This window comes from Pristis pectinata, chromosome 9 (assembly GCF_009764475.1).
Source record: "Pristis pectinata isolate sPriPec2 chromosome 9, sPriPec2.1.pri, whole genome shotgun sequence".
NCBI classification, from domain to species: domain Eukaryota; kingdom Metazoa; phylum Chordata; class Chondrichthyes; order Rhinopristiformes; family Pristidae; genus Pristis; species Pristis pectinata.
In genome coordinates, this window is record NC_067413.1 from 12,482,042 (window position 1) to 12,506,853 (window position 24,812).

A 24,812-nucleotide genomic window follows, 5' to 3' on the forward strand; every position below is an offset into this window, starting at 1 on the left:
CCTGTTCCTGTGCTGTACTGTTTCTATGTTCTATATGACAATACCAGCATTAAGGTTGGTGCTGTGAAAATAATTACTGTTTGCTCCCAAATACTAATGCACAATTTAAAACAGTGTCAGTAAATAAAAACTTTCAATTCCATACAACAGATAATGAACACAATTTCAAGCAAAATTCATATCAGTCTTCTCTTTTTGGAGCTATTTTCCATTGAATTATCAGCTTCTGTGGCAAAGTTAACACCAACTGGGGAAATGACGTTCAACAATGCATTATCTGTTGCACGACCAAACAATGCTAAAAGTAGTGCTACCCCATAGCCTGTAGCCCGAGCTCCCTGGTGGAGAAAGTATAACCATTAGTTACTCTGCTCTTATACATTTTCCTGTGTATCTAAAATGCAACAATCACCTACAATGGAACTTTTCACATGCATTCATTGGCAAATCCACTTTGGGATTTTCCCCAAAAGTTTCATGCTGGAAATAACACATTACATAAAGAGGCACAATTCCTTGTAATTACCTGTTCTTAAAACAAAATAAGCTTTAAAACTTTCTAGTTATCGAATCTTTTGTAAAGCTTCAAGTTATAAGTGGTTCAATATAGTGATACAGCCTTATAACCCAAATTAATCAGAATCTTGAAAAAGCAAATGACTCACAACACTGGAATTATGAGTATATGGTAAACATATCAAAAGAAAATTCATTTTCAATGTACCTTTGCTTTGCTGCAGTTCTACTTGTCCTCAAAAGTGTAAGGTAATTCACATTCACCCTGCAGTCTGGTGCTCCACTATTCTCAGAACCCTTTCACCCTAAGTTTTCCCCAAGGTTCATGTTGAATGCCCCAGTCCAACCACTACCAAGTGCTCCCAGAGCCACTCTGGTGTCCTGGGCCACCCATGCCTTTTAATCTCCCTCTCTTCTGCCCAAGTGCAAAATATAATGCATGGAAGCAGAAAAGAGAAATAAAAAGAATTGGAGAGTAGAAGATAAACACAATTGCAGTTGCAGGGTGAAAAGAATCAACTAGGAACATAAATATCTACCATATTAAATCACCAAAAAATATTGACCAGACCCAGTTGCTTTTGAATAGATGGATTAAATAAATTAGTTTGCCATGCTAGTACAGTATGTATCCTGAGGTAAGGAAATCCAAAGTTAACTAAATGCACACATAATTCATTAAATTCAACTATTCCACTGAGAAAGAGAAGCAAAGGACTACAGATGCTGGAATCTAGATGAAAAACACGATGATGCTGGATGAACTCAGCAGGCCAGGCAGCATCCATGGAGAAAAGCAGGTGGTCAATGTTTTGGGTCAGGACCCTTCTTCAGGACTGAAGATAGGAAAAGGGGAAGCCCAATATATAGGAGGGAAATGCAGAGCAGTGATAGGTGGACAAAAGAGGGGAGCACAACACCCACCCCGCCCCCCACCATGCTTCTTCACTTTCCTAGCCTCTCTCTCTTTTTTCTACCCCTTTTATTTCCTTTCTCTCCTTACCTTTGACCCATCCCCCGGTGGATCTGCTCTCCCCCTCCTTCTCCGCACCTGCCTATCACTATCTATTACCTGCATCTACCTACCACCACCTTGTGCCCACCTTGCCTAACTTCTTTTGTCCACCTACCACTGCTTCAGTCCTGAAGAAGGGTCCTGACCCGAAACATTGACTGCCTACTTTTCTCCACGGATACTGCCTGGCCTGCTGAGTTCCTCCAGCATCATCGTGTTTTTCATCTCCACTGAGATAGACTGTTACAGAAAACTTTACTTACAGAGTGAACTGGGGAAGCCATGTCAATGTGCACCCATACTCCTGGCCAATCAAAGCCAATGTGTGCTTCAATAAACAAGCCTGCACAGGAACTCACAGCATTCGCCCGATCCTACAATGAAACAACTACATTAAATTGGTTCCCTTCAAACTACCACATCGTCAACGAGTAAATGGGTTAACGAGCAAACCATTAACATACAGTATTTAACATTTCTGAATTAAATGCATATCAAGTCAAAACAACAGCTAATATGATCCAATTATCATCACAATTTTGAGTTCCTATTAACCATTTTATAGCAAAGTTTATTTTTAAGGTTGTCCCTCAGTGAATACAAGTTAATATGCATTTTAGTAAGAAAAAAAAAGAGGGAGGTGTCATGCGACTGGCTGAGAGGTGGCCAGCTGACATAAGGGGTCCAGCAGATGTAAAGATACAGTGTTTTGTTAAATGTATCTACATCAACAATTGAAAAGTCTGGGTAATTAAAAGATTTAAGTTTGCTAAAAGTTATAACAATATTATACAAAATGAAAAAAGCTTCTGGTGTGTCATAACAATGAAAGTTCTTCACTCATTTCTTTGTGGGACTGTGGCCTGGTCAAACCTAGTCTATGTGAAGGTTGACAATATTTAACTGACTCCTAATTCCCTTTGAAGTGGTCACTTAAATGTACTATAATCAAAAAAGTAGCATCATGAAATATTACTGAACAAATTTACTGGCAATAACTAGAAATTTGATTTTTACAAGGGTACCTTTAATTGTTTTCAGGATGAAAGTACACCCCTCAACAAGGCCAAATTATCACCATCTCCAGTTGCCATGAGAAAGTGGCAGTAAGCAAGCAAAATTCCTGTACTGTTGTTCTTCCCACCAGTGTCAGGTGATTATTAATGCTTTGCTATTCAGTTAGCTACACTCCAAGGCCTTGATAAGTCAAAACTTCTTCCATTTTAACTTACATAAAGCTGAAGCTATCTTATTCAGCTCTCCCCAACATATACTGGCTGCAACTCTATAAAGAGTTGATGAACTACAGGCACTTTCCTCATTCTGAATTTTCTTTGATTAACCTTTATGGAGGAGTTACTGGCATAATTTGTCATTTTAACCATATAAGCAAAATTTTACAGTCTGAAAACACTACCCCTTATTAAACTATTCACTTTTGTGCACGGTTGAACTAATCATCTAAGTATTATTCAGTCAGCACTTTTTCAAATGAGTACAAAATAAAATTCTGCACAGATCCCAGTGATATCAATAATCTCATATCCAATATTACTAAAGTTCTCTGTCAAATGAAACCACTTCCAAAAATGCTCAACCTCATTTTCAAATCTCCCCATAACCTCATGTAACAACCTTCAGAAAATCATCTTTGTCTGTATAACAAGATATTCTGTTCCTGTATTGTATTACAACTTATTCTCCATTCCATAAAACAAATTACTCCCCTTCAGAAATAAAAACCTTATCCTGCAAAAATCACTTCCACTACTATGCCTTATCAACACCTTCAAAATTTCTTAAAACCTATTTTAACAACAGCTTGTACTTTTATTGTATCTTTGATATATGTATTACTCCATTCCTAAATCCCTTTACTTTCTATACAGAAAAACACTTGATAAACACCATCCGTTATAGTATTATGAACAGTTACATAAAAACAATTTATTACAATATTTTACTTTACATGAAGCTCTTGGGAGTAGAACTGGGAGAGGAAAAGATTCACAATAGTAAGAGGTAACTTTGGGACTGTTATCAGGAAGTACTCAACACAAAGAATGATTAGCATATGAAGTTCCAGTTGGAATAATTAAAAGCAGAAACTCAGGAATCAATTAAGAAATCATTGTAAGGTATGACAATGGTATGGTGGGCAAGCTGTCAGAATCTCACTCAAAGAATGAATCAAGATGCCTGTCCCCTTATATGTAAATATCTTGTTATCAATGTTAAGTTTGAGATGTTAAGATGTGGAGTTAGTGCAAGTAAGTGACACGAAGGCAAAAGATCGACCATATAACTGGACGGCAAAGCAGACATGATGGCTGAATGACCTACTCCTGCTTCTCTTACCTCTGGAATCTTTTCTGTTCTACAGATTAAGTGGTGCAGAGGGACGAAAATCTGTTGCAGATTTATTCTAGACTGAGGAAGAACTTTTCTCACTAGTGGGCAGCAAACGTTTTAATTAAAACGAGTTTTGTCTGTTTCAGTTTATTTCCTAGTAGACCAGTATCTGAAGCATGAGCAGCAACTAATTGGTAAATGTATTCAGAGATATGAAAAAGGTGGAGGCAAGAGGTGGATGTGTAACAGTGATATGTTGAGAGAGGTTGGTCAAATATTGGTGCCAAAGAAATCATTGTGACACATCACAGTATAGCTCATTGAGAGATTTAAGAAAACCTTTGGAAAATATTCACAGAATGAAAAAATTCAATGTCTAGTTCTTCCATTCTCACCTCGACATAGTATGTTGCTTTAAAATCTTCACTAACTGTAGATATTAACTTATAAATTAGATTACAAGCTGTTTATATTCAGGATTGGAATGTCATTTAAATTCAGATGACTGGACAGACAACTTGATTTTAACACCTTGCTAGTAGATTCTGTTTTGGAAAAGAAAAGCTTCACCTGCACAGCATCACCCTAACTTGGAGGAGTTAAACAACCCTAAGAATAGCCAAGACAGTTGCACTTCTCATCATTGTTGAGTGTTGTTGGTCTACCATTAACTTACAGACACAAAATTTTTCATATCTGCCACAGCTGAAGTAAATTCACTGAAGTGGAGTTCTGGACAATAAACCATTGGGTGCACAAGATCGCCACTGTTTTGTCCGGCTTTGACACAGGCCCGTTCCCACTCTTCATTATTGGTGAGCAATCCAGCATGGTATTTCCCAGTAATAATACCCTAGTTAAAATAAGTATAAAAAATTATATAAAAACCTAGCCTTCAATTACAGCACAAAATCTTTCATTCAATTACACATATAATGAGGAGCCAATTATAACACCATAATAAAAATTAGGTCACCATCCATGGACACACAAGCCAGTGTCTGAAAGTAGCACATTGAACTGGTGAAAAGCAATTATTTGTACACCAGGTACAGATGCATTTGCTTGCATGTAATAGGAACAACAAATGCACTGAGAGACACTGCATCATGGTGCAGAGCACTGGTAGAACGTTCACTTGGAATCCTCAAAACGTTGGGTGAGTACTGCTGCAAAAACTCCTTGTTAATGCAGCACCTCTCCAGTGGTCAACAGGAAGGCATCACTAAGAAGAGGATTCTGTCTTTCTTGGCAAAGTACAATGCGAGGTGATAGCCAATGGAGATACTAACGAAAGAACTGCAATGGCCAGCTTCCATGAATGACAAAATCTGGGCATTTTTAGGTCCAACCATTTGATAGCTAGTTAGATTTGCAGAATAACCATCCTCCCTGGTGTGCAACATAAAAAAATTGACAATACTATGAACAATACCGTTAGATTATTAACCAAAATTCCATTATGCACTGAGTGTCATTGTAAATTAGGGCTTATAAAATCATGAGGGGCATAGATAGTGTGAATGCACAGTCTTTTTCCCTAGGGTTGGGGATCATAAACTAGAGGGTATAGGTTTAAGGTGAGGGGGAGAGATTTAATATGAACCCAAGGGGCAACTTTTTCACCCAGAGGGTGGTCCATATATGGAATGAGCTGCCAGAGGAAGTGGTTGAGGGCAGTGTAAAAGATAGCTGGGAATGCAAGGGTTAACAATCAGCAATGTAAGGGTTAATGGTATGCTTCTCATTGTCAGCCTCTTCCTAGGAGGAAGGAATTACCTCAGCCCTGGGGTGATAACAGTTTTGACTGGATCTGAGGCCAGGTGTAAGTGGGAAAGAAAGTTTTTTTTAGACATGCTGTGCTAAAAGCTTTACGTAAACAACTGCCTTACTAAGTGCAACTTCCCACTAAGCTTTCCCACGAAAGTGGGTTTAAAGTTACGCAGTAACCGAGACTTCTTTGAGTGAGCCTAATACAGAGCTCGGGTTACACTCTTTACTCTTTCTCTGTATCCCTCACTCCCGCTAGTGTAGAACTAATAAAATATTGATCATAAGTTCTTTGGTTCTGCTGTTATCTGATTTATTACAGAGCGCAGGTCGACTTTGACAGCAGTACATTAACAACATTTAAAAGACAGTTAGACAGGTACATGGATAGGACAGGTTTAGAGGGATATGGAGATAGCTTAGATTGGCATCTTGGTCAGCATGGACCAGTTGGGCTGAAAGGCCTGTTTCCATAATGTATGACTCTAGTCATTAAATAGCTGCACAAGCTGTTTTCATGTGGACAGTCACTGGAAACTAACTGCTTCCAAAAATACAGCATTTGTTGACACCAGTATTAGTTGATCACTGGAGACAACGTAAATTAAGAGAAGAATCCAAATCATTGAAACATTTACTTACCTGTGCTCCAGTTAAAGTAGCAATATCTATGATAATATCTGCTTTGAGGTCTTTACAAGCATAGGACACTCCATCAGCCAAAACTAGACGACCCTCTGCATCTGTGTTATTGATCTCAACCAGTTTCTGTTGAGTAAATACGCTCTTGTAAGTAAAAAATGATCAAATCTGATTTACTTAAGCATAAACTTGAAGCTACATTTTTTTGTAATATAACCCACTCAGTGTTGGAATTTATCTGCAAACATCGATAAAACTAGGATTTGGAAAGTACTCCTGGGCTCTAAAAAATGTACTGTGACAAACTGCTTAAATCAGAGAAAATTATCCGGGCTGAACATACAACCTAAGGATAAACAAGCAACATTAGAGTCAAAATCCTAATTTCTGCTAAAAGGTAGTTGGAGAACAAAATGCATCTACTGAACTTTTAAAGTTGCAATAATTTGTCTTGGTCCTATTTGTTCATAATCTGCATTTTGCTCACATATACTGGACCAAGATACTGGCAGACTAAAAAATTTAGCAGCAGGCATCCACCAACTCACTTTCCAGAATATAGTCGGTGAATGTCATCAGGTCTAGTGGCTTCAGCTCCTACTGCATTCTCAGCCAGGCAGAATAATGCATGCAAGTTTTCTTTAAAACCCTGGTTAAAAAAAAATAGAACTATTGAAGCAACACCCTTGAGCATAATAAAACACTCTTAGCATGGCATTTTACAGTGGAATCTACTGTAAAGATAAGCAAGTATTCAGTTCCAACTACCTCACAGTAAACAAATAAAATGTCATAAAGAATTTCACAGGTAGAAGGCTTTTGGCACGCTGGCCTTCATCGGTCAGGGCATTGAGTATAGAAGTTGGGATCTTACGCTGCAGTTGTACAAGACGTCAGTGAGGCCACATTTGGAATATTGTGTTCAGTTTTGTGTCCCCCGCTAATAGGAAAGATGCCATTAGGCTGGAAAGAGTGCAGAGGAGATAACTGGGACTGAGTGATGGAGAGAGGTTGAGCAGATTGGGACATTTTTTCCCCCCACTGGAGTGTAGGACACTGAGAGGTGATCTTAGAGGTGTATAAAATTATGAGAGGCACAGATAGGGTTAATCCACACAGTCTTTTTCCCAGGGCTGGGGAAATCAAGAACTAGAGGGCATAGGTTTAAGGAGAGAGGGGAGAGATTTAATGGGAATCTGAGCAGCAACTTTTTCACCCAGATGGTGGTCAGTAAATGGAACGAGCTGCCAGAGGAAGAGGTTGAGGCAGGTACATTAACATATAAAAGGTACTTAGACAGGTCCATGGATAGGCAAGGTTTAGAGAGATATGGGTCAAACGCGGGCCAATGGGACTGGGAATCTTGGTCCGCATGGACCAGTTGGGCTGAAGGGCCTGTTTCCGTGCTGTGTGACCCTATGATCTATGATCAAACAAAGTCAGTGATATCTATTTTTTCATTAAATGTACCATCTAATCAGGTGTCACGTAAACAGTACAACAGATGAACTAAAACAAACTTGTCATATGAGAAAATAAAAAAGTTCAGAGACAAACAGTATATTATTTGGTCTATAAAATGCAGGGCTAATTAATTATAAACATGTAGAGAGACTGCAAAGTTGGTCAAGAAAATTAAATGAAGACTTGGCAGATATCTTCAAGACTGTGAAAGAACAGATGGTGAATAGTAATAGGTTGCTTAGATGGTATTGAAATATTAACAAATTTAAGGTGATCACTAAAAGAATGATGTTAAAACAAGAGTTCTTCACACAGAGGGCAGTTACAACAAAGTGACACTGCAGTGGAACAGTTTGAATGGAATTAAGTAGTTGCTTGAACTATTTTTTTCAACAAGATTTAAAATATATTTTCTATAACTAAATGTATTTTATGGCATCAAGATAATACATTATGGTAGAAAGAAATAAGCTACAGCCTAACTGTTTATCCTAGAATTAATTTATCCCAATTTCCATTTTTCTTACAAATTGGATTCAAAACAAATTTCAACATAATCCATTGACATTAATTTCAGAACTCTCAGACCTAGACCACATAATCATTTACCCTTTTAAGACTAGAGGCTTATTTTCCATGTGGATATGGAGCTGCTTAAAATCAAGTTACAGAAGAAAAAACAGCAGCAGTTGCCCAACATTCAGCAGCTACTTCATTAACATGATATGCCTGTGTATGAGTGCTGTAGGTACAGTAAAACTTCAATAATCTGCTATGTGACCATTTGGCAATCCTAATAGTTCAGCAGCTGGCTCACCACTAATGATTGCCATGCTCCTTTCAACCTCGCCAGGGCCCTGGTTCCTGTGCTCCCTTTCAACTCACTGGGGCCCCATTTGCACATTATCTTCCAGATGCCATGCTTTTGTCCACTTAGCTTGTCCATATCCTCTAGACGTCCCTTTACATCTCCTTCCATACCACAATCCTATCTTTAATATTGTCAGCAAACTTTAAAAAATGACATGCAGTCCCTTCAGGGAAATGGTTCACGTTGATTGCAAATAACTGGGGCCTGCAGTATCTCACAAGTCATAGCTTGCCAGTCTTCCATATGCTCTAACAGTGTTGACCAATCTCCTAGATAGGACTTTATTGAAAACATTCCAAAAATCCAAATATATCACATTCACTTGTTTTCCCTCATCTATCCTAATAGTCAAAGTCAAAGAGTCATAGAACAGAAATGGGCCATTTGGCCCAACTAGTCCACGATGACCAAGATTCCCACTTAAGCTAGTCCCATTTGCCTGTGTTTGGCCCAAATCTCTCTGAACCTTTTCTATCCATATACCTGTCCTAATGTTGATAATGTACCTGCCTCAACCATTTCCTCTGGCAGCTCATTCAATATACTAACCACCTTCTGGTGAAAACGTTGGCCCCTCAAGTCCCTATTAAATCTTTCCCCTCTCACCTTAAACCTCAGCCCTCTTGTTGATTCCCCAACCCTGGAAAAAAGACTGTGAGCATTGACCCTATCTATGTCCCTCATGATATTATGTACCTCTATAAGATCACCCTTCATTCTCCTACACTCCAATAAAAAGTCCTAACCTGCTCAACCAGTTTAGCTATGTCCGGCAATAATCAGCATCAGGAAAGGAAGACAAAGAAAGAAAGTGGAACAAGTTTTACAAATCAAAATTTATAGAAAAAAAACATTCAGTAAAATTGCTCTGATGACCTACTGGCAGAAATGGAAAGAGATACACCTACCTGTTTCACTGCTGCTCGGAAGGCTCCAAGGACAGCAGCAGCTCCTCCACAATCTCTCTTCATCCCTGGCATCTGTGTCTACAAAATAAGACCAATTCAATTTTCACACATTTGAAAGCGTCAAAACTCAATGGTTAGTTACAAAGTATAAAAGAAGCCAGAATTTTAATGGTGACATAAGAGACTGCAGATGCTGGAATCTGGCTGGAATCAGAATTTTAATGGTGCTACATATTACCATCTGGCCATAACAGAATACAAGTTTCTTTAAAGAAAAACCTGCTGGTTATAAATTGTTCTCACTATACTAATCACACTGGGAGATTTTAGCACAAAGGCATTGATACTGTTTTGGATTATAGTCTTAATAAAGAACAGAGATCAAGTTCATCAAAACTAATATACCTTCATTCTGGATCAAGGAACCATTTCACAGTGCAAGGCAGTATTAGAACTGGGAATGTTGTTAGCTTGTCAATATATCAAATAGGTAAGCCATGACAATTGATTCCTCAAGAATTTACTCCTACATACCACCCAACTTACTTGCCAATTGTTATCAATTAAAGGTTTCTTATTTTTGCAGAGTTATTAGTAAATGCAAGACCAAATAAATTTTCAATCGGTTAGGCAACATCGTTGGATACAGAAAACAGAATTAACATTTCAGTTCAAAGACCTTCATCAGATTTTGACACATTTCTCTTTCTACAGATGCTGACTAACTCATTGAGTATTTACAGCATTTTCTGTTTTTTGACCAAATATAAATTTGTACTGAAAGGTATCTGCAGCAGCGTCTGAATATTCAGGGTCCACAAAAGGAGTTCATACCAGTGCAACAATTATGGGCTAGCTATGCTATTCTGAAATATATGTTAGGACTTGCAGAAAAAGCAGTCACAGAAAATGCTTGTAAATATATCAGGTATGCAAGTGACATATTTATTTATATCTGTCTCCTCTAAATCATGGAAAATCTATGACACAGACAGCTTTTCAATCCATGGTTTCTGTACTAGTTGAAAAGCAGCTACCTAACCTGGTCTCATCTTTTAGCACCCGATTCCAAGTCCTGCAGATCCTAACACTTAAGCACCGATATGAGCACTTAGTAAATACGATAAATGTTTCTGCCCCTACCAACTGTCAGGCAGTGAGTTCCACACCACTACCACCTCCACTTGAAGATGTTTTCTCTAATCACCCTGATGCCCCCTGATTTTTGACCCCTATGCTAAGGAAAATGGGGTCTATTTACTTGGTCTATGGAGACTCCTCAAATTTTGAAACACCTTGATAAAATCTCCCTTCAGTCTCTCTGACCCAAAGAGTGCAATCACAGGATATCTGTTCTCACAGCTAAAATTTTTCCAGTCATCTAGAGAATCAAAGTATATTGGACTTTAATCCTACTTGTAGATTTTTTTAATGAAAAAAATAAGATATGCATTTAACAATTGCATCAGATCTGTTCACTGTAAATTAGGTATAATAAGATATCTTTATTAGTCACATGTACATTGAAACACACAGTGAAATGCATCTTTTGTGTAGAATGTTCTGGGGGCAGCCCGCAAGTGTCGCTACGCTTCCGGCGTCAACATAGCATGCCCACAACTTCCTATCACCCGGAGGAAACCCACGCAGTCACGGGGAGAACATACAAACTCCTTACAAACATATGAAATGTAACATCATATCACCTTTGATTTGATGCTGAGACCACCAGTATCATAAACAATACCCTTGCCGACCCAGGCTATAGTTTGCGTAGCATCCTCTGGTGTATGACTAAGTATTGCAAGAGCAGGAGGGTTCATTGCAGCTTTTCCAACTCCGTAGATGCCTGAACAGCCAAATAAATACAAATCGAGTAAATACCTCATGAAAGAAAATGATTGTCTAATATGTATCAAAAAGGCTCAGAGTTAAGGTCCAATAAACCTTGAAGGTAAGATTTCAGTCTGCATTTAACTATTGAACAATTTTGCTAAATGTTCAGTAGAACCAAAAACAAGGTTGAACACTGAAACACATCAGGGTGAATTCTGGACCTCAATAGTTTAGTCCCAAACTTAGAAAAGGTCAGGTGAAACTTCTGCAAAGAATATTTAATCAATAGGAACATTGATATGAAAGAAAATTCACTGGGACAAAATACGGAGCATTTATTTGATGTGGAAAGTTGAATGTAGGAAGTGTGCAGGACAGGAAACTGCCGTTGTGCTCCACTTGGTTGGAGCCAAAATTTTTAAAATATTATACAAATCTATATTTATGATCTTCTTTACAGTTTGCCAAAAATAAATTCAGCAATGCTTGGATTTGCCCATAAAAGCCATCTCCTTTGCCAGTGTATTCCACCCATTAATTTCTCTCTATGAAATAGCAAAATTTAAAGTAATTGTTCACATTTCCTCTTTCAAACTCAGATAATTTCCCTCAGAGTTTCTGGCTACATCAAAATAATTTATCTAGCATTTGTAACCCACACACTTGCAAATGCTAAAAATTTCAATATGCTCTCCCTTCTTTTTTCCCCTCCAGCTTACTTATTCACTCCTCATTACTCAGGCATCTAATCCACAGCATCAATTTAGATGGCCTTCTAAGTAACTTGACTAGAGTTTTCCCATTCTAGTAAAAATCATACAGAAATACATTTTTTGTTTTTATTTCAATTCCCAACATCTGCAATTTTTGACTTTTCAATCACACATCAGGTAGAGGTGATCCAGACAGCCATTACCCCTTTTCGACCTCTCGCTACATATTCAATAATAGATACAATTCCACATTCCTGTACTTCCATGAAGATACATTTAAGATATCTTTATTAGTCACATGTACATCGAAACACACAGTGAAATACATCTTTTGCGTAGAGTGTTCTGGGGGCAGCCCGCAAGTGTCATCACGCTTCCGGCACCAACATAGCATGCCCACAGCTCCTAACCTGTACGTCTTTGGAATGTGGGAGGAAACCAGAGCACCCGGAGGAAACCCACGCAGACACGGGGAGAATGTACAAACTCCTTACAGACAGCGGCCAGAATTGAACCCGGGTTGCTAGCGCTGTAATAGAGTTACACTAAGAGCTGCATAAGCATGGAATAAATAATCAAAGCTGCAGTATATTAGCCCTGATGCTGATCTGCTTGGTGCCAATGGCTTTATAGAAATGCCTACCAACTGTATAACCTTGGAATCCCTTCCTATTTCCATTCTTCTAAAGTGCTTTGTTTATTTCTGCAGATTCAGGGCCTCATTCACGTCAAGTAATGACTATCAGTAGCCAGCCCAGTCCCTCAATCTACTCAGATTGCTTTGTACATTCCTTCAAGGGATGATTTCACACCTCTATGCTTCTAGCTCGGTGCAATGTCTCTAGAGAGCAACTGGCAGGAAATCACAGATGATTTTTCTGCTCATTAAGAATAATGCTTCCTGTTAATTGAAGCCTCTGGTGTTCTGTTAGTAAAAGTAGCTGAGGTACTAGGTCCAATCCTGCCTTTAACCATATCTAGCTGTGCAATGTTTTCATTCCACTATTAATATCATAATTTTAATTGTTTAGAAACATCTCTTGACCTATTATGGATACTACCTCCAAATCCCTTGTGATTAAGTTCCTCCCCACGGATAATGGTGGGAATAATGCCCAGCTCAGATCCAACGAGGTTGATTTCCTATTAGCAAGGAAAAATAAAATCTTAAATGAGTCTCTCAGGAAAAAAAAGTTTTAATCTGCGAAGCTATACAGGCTAATGAGGTGATTCCCGCAATAAGTAAAATCAAAACAGTGTTAAAAAAGATCATCACTCATTCTCTAATATAACTTTTGGCTCCTCAATTCATTCATTATTCAGGTGAAGTAAAACTAGTCAACTTTCTTGCTGATATAAAATTAAAACATCACAATTCAGGTAAAGGTGAAGAGCACCATTTCTACATCATGTAAAGCATTTCAGAGCATCATAACAAGTGAAGGACTCAGCCATGCAGAGGGATGCAGGTTAAGTAGGCGGAAATGTTTCTAACCCAGAAACAGCTGAAAACATTTATTACAAATTAGTATTAAGCAAAAGTCTCACAATTATTTAAATTAATCCTTCACTGTACCTCTACCTATTTGCAACATCACTGGCTACAAATGCACATTAAATATCAAAATAAGAGTAGGCTATACAGCCCCTTAAGTCTACTTTACCATTCAACAAGAACCTGTATCTTATCCATATCCCTATATTCCATTTGTGTCCAAAAAACTGTTATCAGCACGCAGTCAGCATCTGAATTTAAACAATCCTCTCTGGTAGAAAATTTCAAAAACTTACAAACCACCAAATGAAGCAAGTTCTCAACTTATCCAACATGTACTCAGTATTCCCATCAAAAACAGGATTCATGTATACAACTTGCAAACTTGACTTATGTCCAAGTCTCCTGCTACTGAATCAGACCATCCAGGCTCAACCCATTAAATCAACTCACCTTTCTCTACCTCTATGACATTCAGATCATTGTGATACAAGCTATATTCCACAGTAGTTTTCTTGCCTCAGAATCAAATGGTTAGGTTCAAATATTGTTTTAAAACAAAATTAGAGCTAACACATCAGTACAATACTGGAGGAGTGCTACACTGTCAGGAGTACCTTTTCATTGCTTAAATCGAGACCTTACCTGTCCTCTCAGATGGACATAGAAGAATTAAAGCCATACTTTTGAAGAAGGGACTCCTCCTAATATCCTGGTCAATATTTTTATACCCATGTGCATACATGTTCTACAAGCACATAAAATTAAAGGAGAAGGGAATAGAAATGACATGAGGAAAACTGTTCTTTACAGAGCATGGCTGGAATCTGGAATCCACAGCCTGCACATGTGGTGGACACGGGTTCTTCTGTGGCTGTCAAGATAGAATTGGATAAATATATGGCGAGGAAAAATTTGCAAGGCAGAGATGGGGCTGGACTGGGGGGTGGGGCTGTGGAGCCGGACATGCACACAATAGGCCAAATGGCCTCTTACTGCACTGTAGCCATTCGATTATTCTATGATACGATACTGTTCTTTACCTCCGTGCTGTGTGTGGAGATTGCTTTGACTAAACAGCTGACTTGTTTCCTACATTACAAAAGTTCTTAATTGATCGAAGTGCTTTGGAATACCCAAAGACCACAAAAAAAAGGAAGATTAGGTCACCTGGCCCCTCAAGCCTGCCCCACCATTCAATAAGATCATGACGGATCTGCCCCAGGCCTCAACTCTTCTGTTCCAGTTCTCCGTAGCCCTCAATTCCATGAAAAAAAACTACCTCTTTTTAAATACCTCCAATAATCTATCTTACTCAACCCTCTGGTTAAAGAACTTCAGAGATTCACAATCCTCTGCAATCAACCCAAGATCATCAAAGGCACTATACAAATGCAAGCTCTTGCTTTACCTCTCAGCATTCCAAATTGCTCCTGATATTTTTAATCAAATAAAATTAATACACATTCTGAAAGTAGCTAAACAAAACTCTTAAAACATCATGGATGACTGATTATTCACAAAGGGAGAGTTCGACCACACCACCTCCATGGTTTATATAGAGTTAAGACATCTAGTTGTCTAAGTCAGCCAATCTTGAAATTCTAGAGTGTACACTAGAAGATCTCTCTCCATTTTCTGCAGTAGCTTTGAATACAAATGAGGGACAGCAAAGCAGGGAGGTCATTCTAGCACTTATCTTCTGAAACTAAATAAAGCTGAACATTATAGCAAAAGTCTCAGGGACAACAAATTTATATAGATTTTTCTATAACTCTGAAGGGAAATGGGACTAGCTCAGGTAGACAACTTGGTCAGTATGGATGAATTGGCCTGTTTCCGTGCTGTATTAGACTCTATTAGAAAATGTTAATATTTCACACATCAATACCATGTTCTAAGTTGCTACATGTGCATAAATCATATTAGTTTACCTATAATCACTGGAATTTTGGAAAAAAATACTTTGACACAAAATTAAGTGGCTGATTTAACTCTTGATATTGTGTGAAATACAGGGGAGAATCAAAAGTGCTCACCTCAAGGAAGTCATCTGTATTCATCTCACAACATGGCATATCCACAATACGAGCTGCTAATCGGATGCCTTCAGCAGCATTTAACAGGCACTGTGAAATAAATAATGGTTAAGTACTGAAAAACTAACGGGGGCATCTAACAGTGCCTCTGCCCTAATGAGATTATTCTGTCAATGTTACAAACTAGGTAGTAAGCTATTCTCTACAGAATAAAGTGAAATAAGCAATTTTCCGTCATTTAAAATCAATGGCTGCTCAAGTCACTGCCATTTATATTATAGCAGTGTGGAGGAACAGAGAGATCTTGGGGTTCTAGTACATAGATCCCTCAAAGTTGCCGTGCAAGTTGATAGAGTGGTTAAAAAGGCATATGGTGTGCTGGCCTTCATTAGCCAGGGGACTGAGTTCAAGAGCAGAGATGTAATGTTGCAGCTCTATAAGACCCTGGTTAGACCACATCTGGAATATTGTGTTCAGTTCTGGTCATCACACTATAGGAAGGATGTGGAAGCTTTGGAGAGGGTGCAGAGGAGATTTACAAGAGCGCTGCCTGGATTGGAGAACACGTCTTATGAGGAGAGGCTGAGCAAGTTAGGGCTTTTCTCCTTGGAGAGAAGGAAGAGGAGAGGAGATTTGATAGAGATATATAGGTTATGAGAGGTATAGATAGAGTGGACAGCCAGCATCCTTTCCCCAGGGCAGTAATGGCCAATACTAGAAGTCACCTGTTTAAGGTGCATGGAGGAAAGTTCAGGGGGGATGAGAGAGGTAGGTTTTTTTTTTACACAGAGAGTGGTGGGTACCTGGAATGCACTGACAGGGGTGGGGTAGGGGCTGATACAATAGGGTCATTTAAGAAACTCTAATTAGGCACATGGATGAAAGAAAAATAGAGGGTTACAGGAAGTGGACAGAGGGATAGATAGAATGTAGATAAGGTTTATATAGGTCGGCACAACATCATGGGCCAAAGGGCCTGTACTGTTCTATGTTCTATGGCACTGGAGAGCAACTATTATGAACAGTATTTTTGATGCTACATTAAGTAAAAGGATATTGTGCACAAGTTACTATTCCATGTAATAAATACTGAAAGGAAAAAACCAATGAACTCTTCGTAAACAGGCTTTAAAGTTCAACAAAAGATCAAAATTTGGAAACTTTGTGCAGTGCCCTTAATACAAAAATTGCTGCAGTCTCCATCGAAAAGCAATTAGAATAGTGATGATTTATTCAATGTTTGATAATCTTGAAAGGAAGTATAAAAGCCTGATAATCAAAACAAACTAAAATAGTAAGAAACTTTATAAGCAAAGATGAAAAAAGGCTGTTTGATACCTTGTGGCAAGTAATTTAATAAAATATTTTGCTTTCACAGAAACTAGAACTAAACACATCTAAAGAAGATGTGAAAGAGCCACTAAGGACACCTTTTCAAAAGTAAATCAGAAAAATCACTGGGCCACAAATAACACCAATTCCAGTATGCTACTAAGGGATAAAGAAAGGGTATTGAGAAAGCACTAACCATAACTTTCCAAAAATCTCTGTAACTACAATTTGTTGCATGGGACATCAAGGTAGCAAATGTTAATGCCCCCAGAGCTGAAATAGAATATATCCCTATGATTTTATTGAGCTGCCAAAACTGTGTATACTGTAACATAATACTCATTCAAAACCTTTGGTTTTGTAACCTATTGTCATTTTGAGAAAACTGAAAGTAATCTACTACATTGGTGGTAGGACACACCATCAGTCAACAGAGTTACCAATTCTTACAAGCCAAGTGCAGCTCAATTCAGGACCCTGGACATCACTGTCAAATCACATAGAATTAGGAGCAACGAGAACAAACATGATATAAATCAGCAACTACATCATTTCATATCCTCTTACCATTGTGCTATTACTTACTGCAAGTGCAGATTCACAGAGTGGCTCAGTATTTTCTCCCACCAGAATAAACTCTACAGTAACAGTGAGCTTGTCTTCATGTTCGGGCAATCCAGTGCGTCGAGTGAACAAAGGAAACGCCCTCGTTAGTGCACATGCTAAGGCAAAAACCTCTGCATATTCACAGACTAACTGAAATAAAAGTTATAACCACAATAAGAAGTTAAAACAATATTTTGAAAAAGAAATGATACATAACCATTTCCAAATCAGACAGAAATTGATACATTTTTAGATATTAAGGAAATCAAGGGTTAAGGAGTTAATGCAGCAAACTGCTGGCAAAACAAAGGATCAGCTATGATAAGGCGCACGGTAGCGTAGCGGTTAGCGTAACGCTATTATAGCGCCAGCAATCGGGGTTCAATTCCGGCTGCTGTCTGTAAGGAGTTTGTATGTTCTCCCCGTGACTGTGTGGGTTTCCTCCGAGTGCTCTGGTTTCCTCCCACATTCCAAAGATGTACGGGTTAGTAGGTTAACATGGGCATAATTGGGTGGCGCGGGCTCGTTGGGCTGGAAGGGCCTGTTACCGTGCTGTATAAATAAATTACAGAAAGGCATAGCAGTCATGAGGAGCTGAATGGTCTAGTACTGTTTAAACTTCAATTCTTTCCGATAAATTAAAAGTTGCTGTCTTCTTTAATGCAGAATGTTCATCAAAGAAGTTATTCAATGGTCAAAATAGTGTTCAAACAAGGTCATTTAACCTAGGATTATTTTTCAGTTTTCTTGTCCTTTGCACAATTCTTAAAACTTACAGCTTTAATTGACTTACTTTACTAGACTCTGCCGTGTTTGATCTAACTATAACATCAACTAATACTCTGATATAAGATTTAGCAAATAACCTTGGTCCTAGGTAAACAACATTGAGCAAACAGATGATATTTCGATTAAAATCAGATGACTTGTGAAACAATGACTTAAGACTCCAGTAACATTAATCTTAAGTGCTGGTAATGAAATGCAAGCAAACGTTAGATAGTTTTATGTCACGTATGCAAATCTTTAATAAATATTTAATCAGCTTTTTTATAAATGAGGGTGATAAAGGATTAATATTCTGGCTCTACTATTAAATATCCTAGGACAGACTAAAACAACAGATGCTATCATTAGCCTCAACAGTAACATGATCAATTATTATGTTGCACCAAAAGAAACACATTAGTTCCTTAGACATGATATCCAGATATATATTTCTTCTGGTAATTTTAACTTTTTATCTTGTCACAGGAGGCACTGAATTTTACTTGTTGAATTCTCCTTGGTACAGAAACAAATGAACTATTCGCCTATCAATATTAAAAATCAATCAACAGATGTTCCTTAAGAACATATTAAACGGTAGGCCATTCCACCCTATGCCTCTTCACCATTCAATAAAATCACAGGTGATCTGCTACCTCCACGCCATTTTCCTCCACCAATCCCATATCCCTTGATTCCTTTAAATATCTCTTTATGTATTCTTCCTAGATACCACCATTACATTCCAAGCAAATAGTTGGAGCAATGTGTAAGATGAAGCCCAGAAGTGAAATGCCATCTCCACATGGCTCCCTAATCAGGAAAGCAATAAATTCCAGTCATTATCATCCAATGTGTCAGCTCAACGGTATCAATTCTAGTTTTTGCAGGAATCCTGTTTCTGGGATCTTTCTGTACACAAATTGGCCACATTACAATGGCAATTATGCTACAGATGTATTTCACTGGCTAGAAAACAAGTTGAGGCATCGTGAAAGGGATGCAAATGTATAAATACTAATGAAGGCTTTTTCTTCAATACCACGATCTAACAACAGTACATTAGATAAGAATCATCCCACATAATGTTTCTGGCGTAAAAGCCTAGAAATGCCGATCCTCAAGCATGCTTTCTAACCTTTATTTAACTAATCAACTCAGTTGATTTCTTGGAGAGCCTTACACTCCAAACATCCATGGAAATAAAGGAATACATTTTTTGCACAGCTTCCCCTGAATATTCCCATTGCTTTTGAAAGTCATGTAATAAAGTCAGCAAAAAAATTGTACAGGCTGCCCCCTCTTTACAGCAGTTTGGGTAGCAGAAATTCACCCTTACAGAATTCACAAATCACCACCAGAAAACTGGGATATGGAATACAAATTCACTCTTACGAAATGTATATGTAAAAAGTAAATAAACAAAATTTTTTTTCAACTCGTATTTCTTGACGCATGCGCAGAAGACACAGCTTCACATTATGGAAAATCACAATAAGGACTGTTTTCTAGGAAGGCATTTCCCCCATAATGTGGGGTCGCCTGCACTGAAATGATGGCTGATAACTTATCATAATTGATGTTGAGCATTAACTTTAATTGGCCTTCTGAAAATAAAAATGCCTGCCAAGAAAAGTCACAAATAGCAGGATGCTACTTATATGAACAAGAGGCTAAGAGATCACTCACCACAATGCATTGGTTGGTTCTTCCAGACAAGAAGCTGCCAATCAATCGTGTGAGAAAGTGAGCTGAAGATGGACTGTTGTGGCGACTGACTTTGGATGGGAGTGCTGCCACAAGGGCATAATTGAGCCAAAGAGAGCAAGTATCTGTAGGATTTGGATTCAATGTTCTCAATGCTGCCTGCCAGACCTGAACAATAAACAGAGCTTTATTACAAGGCTTCACAGAATAAAATTGCAATTATGTACAAACTTAGCAGGAAGATAGAGTCCAGCTACACTCCACATCAGGAGTCGTAGCAAGAGATTTTATAGTGGACAAATCACAATCATTGGGACGTATGGATTTTATTTGAAATTTTATGTGAAACTTGTATCAGGAAATCTTCTTTATATTCTTTAAGAATAAACAGAGCAAAAATATTCTAAATAAATGCTATGTTTCTCTCTTGTTATCTGAGTAAATGAACTACACAGCAAAGGATTTATTTTTCGAGATGTGTTACTTCATTAATTGCCACTGCACCACTGATGGATGATAGCAGCATTGGTGCCTGTGGTGAAAGGGGAACAATCTCAACTCCCTCAGGTAGTTTCTTTCTGCAATCCCTGCTAGAAAGATCTATCAAGGAATATAACTGTCGCAATCAATAACAAAGAAATGTTTGCATTGCCCCAGGTTCAAGTAAACTTTTGTTTCCCAGAGCTAAATTATTTTGTTTACAGCTTACAGATTGATACAATGAAACACATATGAATAAAACACCACAGTTCTCTTACTATGACATTAACCTTATCAATGGGCAAATTTCACAAATCTTGTGCTAATAGCGAAGAGTTCAACTCAAAGCGAGAAAAGTCAGAGGATCAATGCATCATAGCTCTGTATACGACTCCTGCTCCGCTTAGCAGGTTCTACATGGAATGAACAACTGGTGACTTTATCTTTAAAACTAGAATTTTACATTAAGAAAACAACTAAGTAAACATATTATGTAATCACAGTAATAATTGTCTTTAATCCCTATTGTCAATGTTTTAACTTCAGTTGGAGTGGCATTCTTTTCTAATTATTTCAACTAATTTAACACATTGTTATTAAGGTATTTAATTTTCTTTTTTCAGTTCTAAATCCACTTGATAAAGAGTGAAGCATCTTTTCTAAATTTCTTCTACAGTGAAATTCTAATTTGATGGCACTGGACTAACATTTTCCAGACTATTGGATTTTTTTTTTAAGATTATATTCATCATCCAACACACTTTTAAGTGACTTTTTCTTTTAAAGATGTTACACAGTAGAATGTTCCAGTGAACCTGATAAGTTTAAAGGGAACACTGTTCAACCACTAGTTAGTCATGACCTAATTCTTAATATAAACCACACCATTTTGTGACGACGTAGAGTCCAGCTGTTCAAAACTCTAATTAGCTGTTCATGAAGGATTATATGGAGTAACCCAAAGAACAAAGGTTAGTAGATGAAAGGGGCACTATTTCTCTGCAGCCTTTTTATAGAGGATTTTGTCTGCCCCATCATATTCTGAATATTGTACCACCATAGTGCCAACCAGTGACAAGTTGCAGGTGCAGAAATATTTAAATCAAAAATATCCATAGCTCCATATTAGGTACCAAGGAAATGTAACAGATTAACACTCATATCCCTCTTTACAAAATCTCTCTTAAAATGTATCACATGTCAAACAGTTTAAAAGGAAACATTCTACAATGTCAAGACAATTTTAGGGACTTACAGGAACAGCAATTGGCTTCAGCAGAACCTAACTACCCAACCAGAGCCTGACAGGACTTAATTACATGCTTGGTCTTGGGCTAACTTTGGATTGGCCATGATCAGGATTTAATCTTACACCTGATTATAAAATCACCTTCTCAAACCAACACCCAATTGGATCATCACTGATCTGCACTTCAAACATCATTCATCCATCATTTGGAATTGGTTTATTATTCACATGTACCGAGGTACAGTGAAAAACTTTGTTTTGCATGCCATCCACACAGATCATTTCATTACAACAGTGTATTGAGATAATACAAGGAAAAACAATAACAGAATGCAGAATAAAGTGTTACAGTTACAGAGAAAGTGCAGTGCAGACAGACACTAAGGTGCAAGGCCATAATGAGGTATATCAAGTATAAATATTTCACAGTCTGTAAACTTCTGGAGATGAAGATCCAAAGTTTTTATGTAAACAGTTCTCCCTATCCTCTTCCTCCCTAGTGTGGCCCATATTCTGCTCTGAAATAAAAACAGAAAATGCTGGAGATACTTGTTGGATCAGGCAGCATCACTGGAGAGTACGGTGTTTGATAGTAAATGTACAACATTTTAATTTCTCTCCTCTTTAGAATTTGCCTGACCTGCTATTTCTAGTATTTTCTGTTTGTTATTTCTGATTTCAGCATCTGCAGTATTTGCTTTTGTTCTAGAAGGCTGCAAATATTTACCTTTTGAAGGTATACTTTCAAGGCATTCAAAATCATTGAAGTCAGCAAAAACTTAGTGCTGTCTGGAATTAACACTAAACTATAAAATGCAACATCACAGGGGCCAATGTCCTAAATGGGGAAAAAAAAATCTACACATGAGCAAAAAGCCAAGGTTTTTAAATAGATGAAGGGGGAAGAAATCTGCAAAAATTACACTTAACATATAATTTTATCATTAATACTGAATTGGTTTGATAGCAATAATCTGCCACTGTACATAATAATGGAAAATTTAATAGTATTCCCTTTGTCTTAACAATATAACTTTCTAGTGTGTGTAGCATAGCAATTTCCAGAATATTAAGTGATGTAAAGTAAAAAAAAACCTGCAGGCTCTGGAAATCTAAAATTAATGCCAGAATTACTAATCAGGTCAGGGGTCACTTGTTGAGAACTACTTTTCAGATCTATGACTTTTGATCAGAAAGTTCTGTTCTGATGAAAGGTCATTACCTTGAAATGATAACCCTTTTTCCTTCCCCATGGTTGCTGTCTGAACTGTCAAGCAGTTCCAGCATTTTCAGCAGATTATGAACGACCTGGCTTTGATAGGGTCTGATCATTGATGGATGACATGATGGTTAGGGGACAAGGGAAGAAAGGAAGATTACAGTGAAAAAAAACAACTGACAGCCAAACAAGGCTCCTCTACTCAAAAGATATAAATAATTAGCAGAGAATCTACTAGTGTCTACAGGGTCAGTTCTACAAGGAATGAATGCAAGTAGTACAAGTGCAATTAAATATGATACCCAGTTTCACTTGAACTGGTTTCAGCAACAGTAATATCCTTCAGGGAAGGAAATTTGAAATCCTTATCTTGTCTGACTCTAAATGCACTAATGTGGTTGATTTTTAACTGCCTCCGCAGTTGAGGGGCAATAAGCAATGGACAATAAATGCCGGCAAGACTAGTGATGGTGAGAACAAGTACATTTGTAAAAAAAACATTGGCACCAAGCACATAGAGAACAAAGTAGGTAGCCACAAGATCAGACAAAGATGCTGGCTTTAAAGTAGGAAATTCTATAGCTTAAGGTCTTGCCAGCCAAAGGTTCCGTCAGCTATGGTGTAGCAGTAAAATTCAGGGATGAGCAGGAGGTCAAGAACAAAGGACCTCAGTGGGAAGGGAGCATAAACACAAGAGTGATAATTTTAGAATCAAGATGTGAGATGAGCATCAGAGCATAATTCAAACTGCTCCACTCTCAATTAAGGCTGGGCCACTGCAGCCTCAAGCATAAGTGACGAGCCAGCAGAGAGCTGGAAGGGCTGAATGGCCCGAACTCATGGCGCCATCTTGAATTTCCTGCTTTCTCGCTACCTCCTGGGTCACCCGGGGCTCCAGTTTCCCCTTCACTTGGCTCCAGGCAAGTTTGTGCAGATTTGACAGCTGTCCTGCGAACAACACCGCCCTGGAGCGGGGGTCGGAGTCCCCGGCGCTGGCGGTAAACGCCAAATGCTCCACCACGACCGCTCCGGCACTCCTTCCGCCGCCCCTCATCGCCGCTCTTCTGGGTCAGGACTGGCCAGCAGGTGCGCATGCGCGCCCTCCTGCCGGCGGCTGCGGGGTCCGGCGACGCGCTTGCGCACTTTCTTTCTGGCGGCCCCGGTTCCCATTCAGCGCATGCGCACTCTCCTATCGCCGGTCCCCAGGCGCGTTCCCTCATGGGCAGCGGCTGGGGTTGTTTGACGCGCATGCGCGCTCTATTGCTTTAGCCCTTCAGCTTTGTTTTATTTCAGATTTCCAGCATCTGCAGTTTTATTTTATTTACAATTTCTGTGTTAACATGCATGTAGACAATTAGCAGAATGTGTTGTGACTTATTCTCCAATAATGTTGCAAGGATGAAGATCTCATGTTTATTTCTACTGCAAATTCCAGGTTGATATGGAAAACATGGCAGAGTCCTAGGTGTGAATTTAACCTGATAAATATTTCATGAAGTGCTGATTGGACATGGAAATGCCAGAGTCACCTAGTCCCAAGAAACCCGGAGCAACACACAAAATGCTGGAGGAACTCAGGGGGCCAGGCAGCATCTATGGAGCGAAATGCAGAGTCGAACTTTTGGGTCAAGACCCTTCATCAGGACTGGAAAGATATGTGAGAGATAGCCAGTATAAAAGGGTGGGGGGGGAAGGGGGTGGAGGAAGGGCTGGTGTGACTTCTGCCTCTGTTTCCAGGCCTCCCAGTTCGGCCTCGCAGGGATCCCAGGTATTTGCGTTCCATTGACTGCTTCTCCCTCGGCATTCTACACGCCAGTTTCCACGCCCCCT

At 38.6% G+C, this 24,812-nt stretch overlaps 1 protein-coding gene across 1 annotated transcript; it reads right to left on the reverse strand.

Annotated features, from left to right (window-relative positions):
• LOC127574720 (probable aminopeptidase NPEPL1) lies at nucleotides 1-24,036 on the reverse strand. Its single transcript, XM_052024020.1, is given in 12 exon segments — nucleotides 1-338; nucleotides 1,795-1,905; nucleotides 4,560-4,736; nucleotides 6,296-6,421; nucleotides 6,840-6,944; nucleotides 9,539-9,616; nucleotides 11,245-11,387; nucleotides 13,149-13,230; nucleotides 15,622-15,711; nucleotides 17,539-17,709; nucleotides 20,017-20,202; nucleotides 23,857-24,036. Coding segments are annotated over 12 exon segments (1,611 nt in total). The 3' UTR covers nucleotides 1-176.
• Between the last annotated feature and the right edge of the window lie 776 nt (nucleotides 24,037-24,812).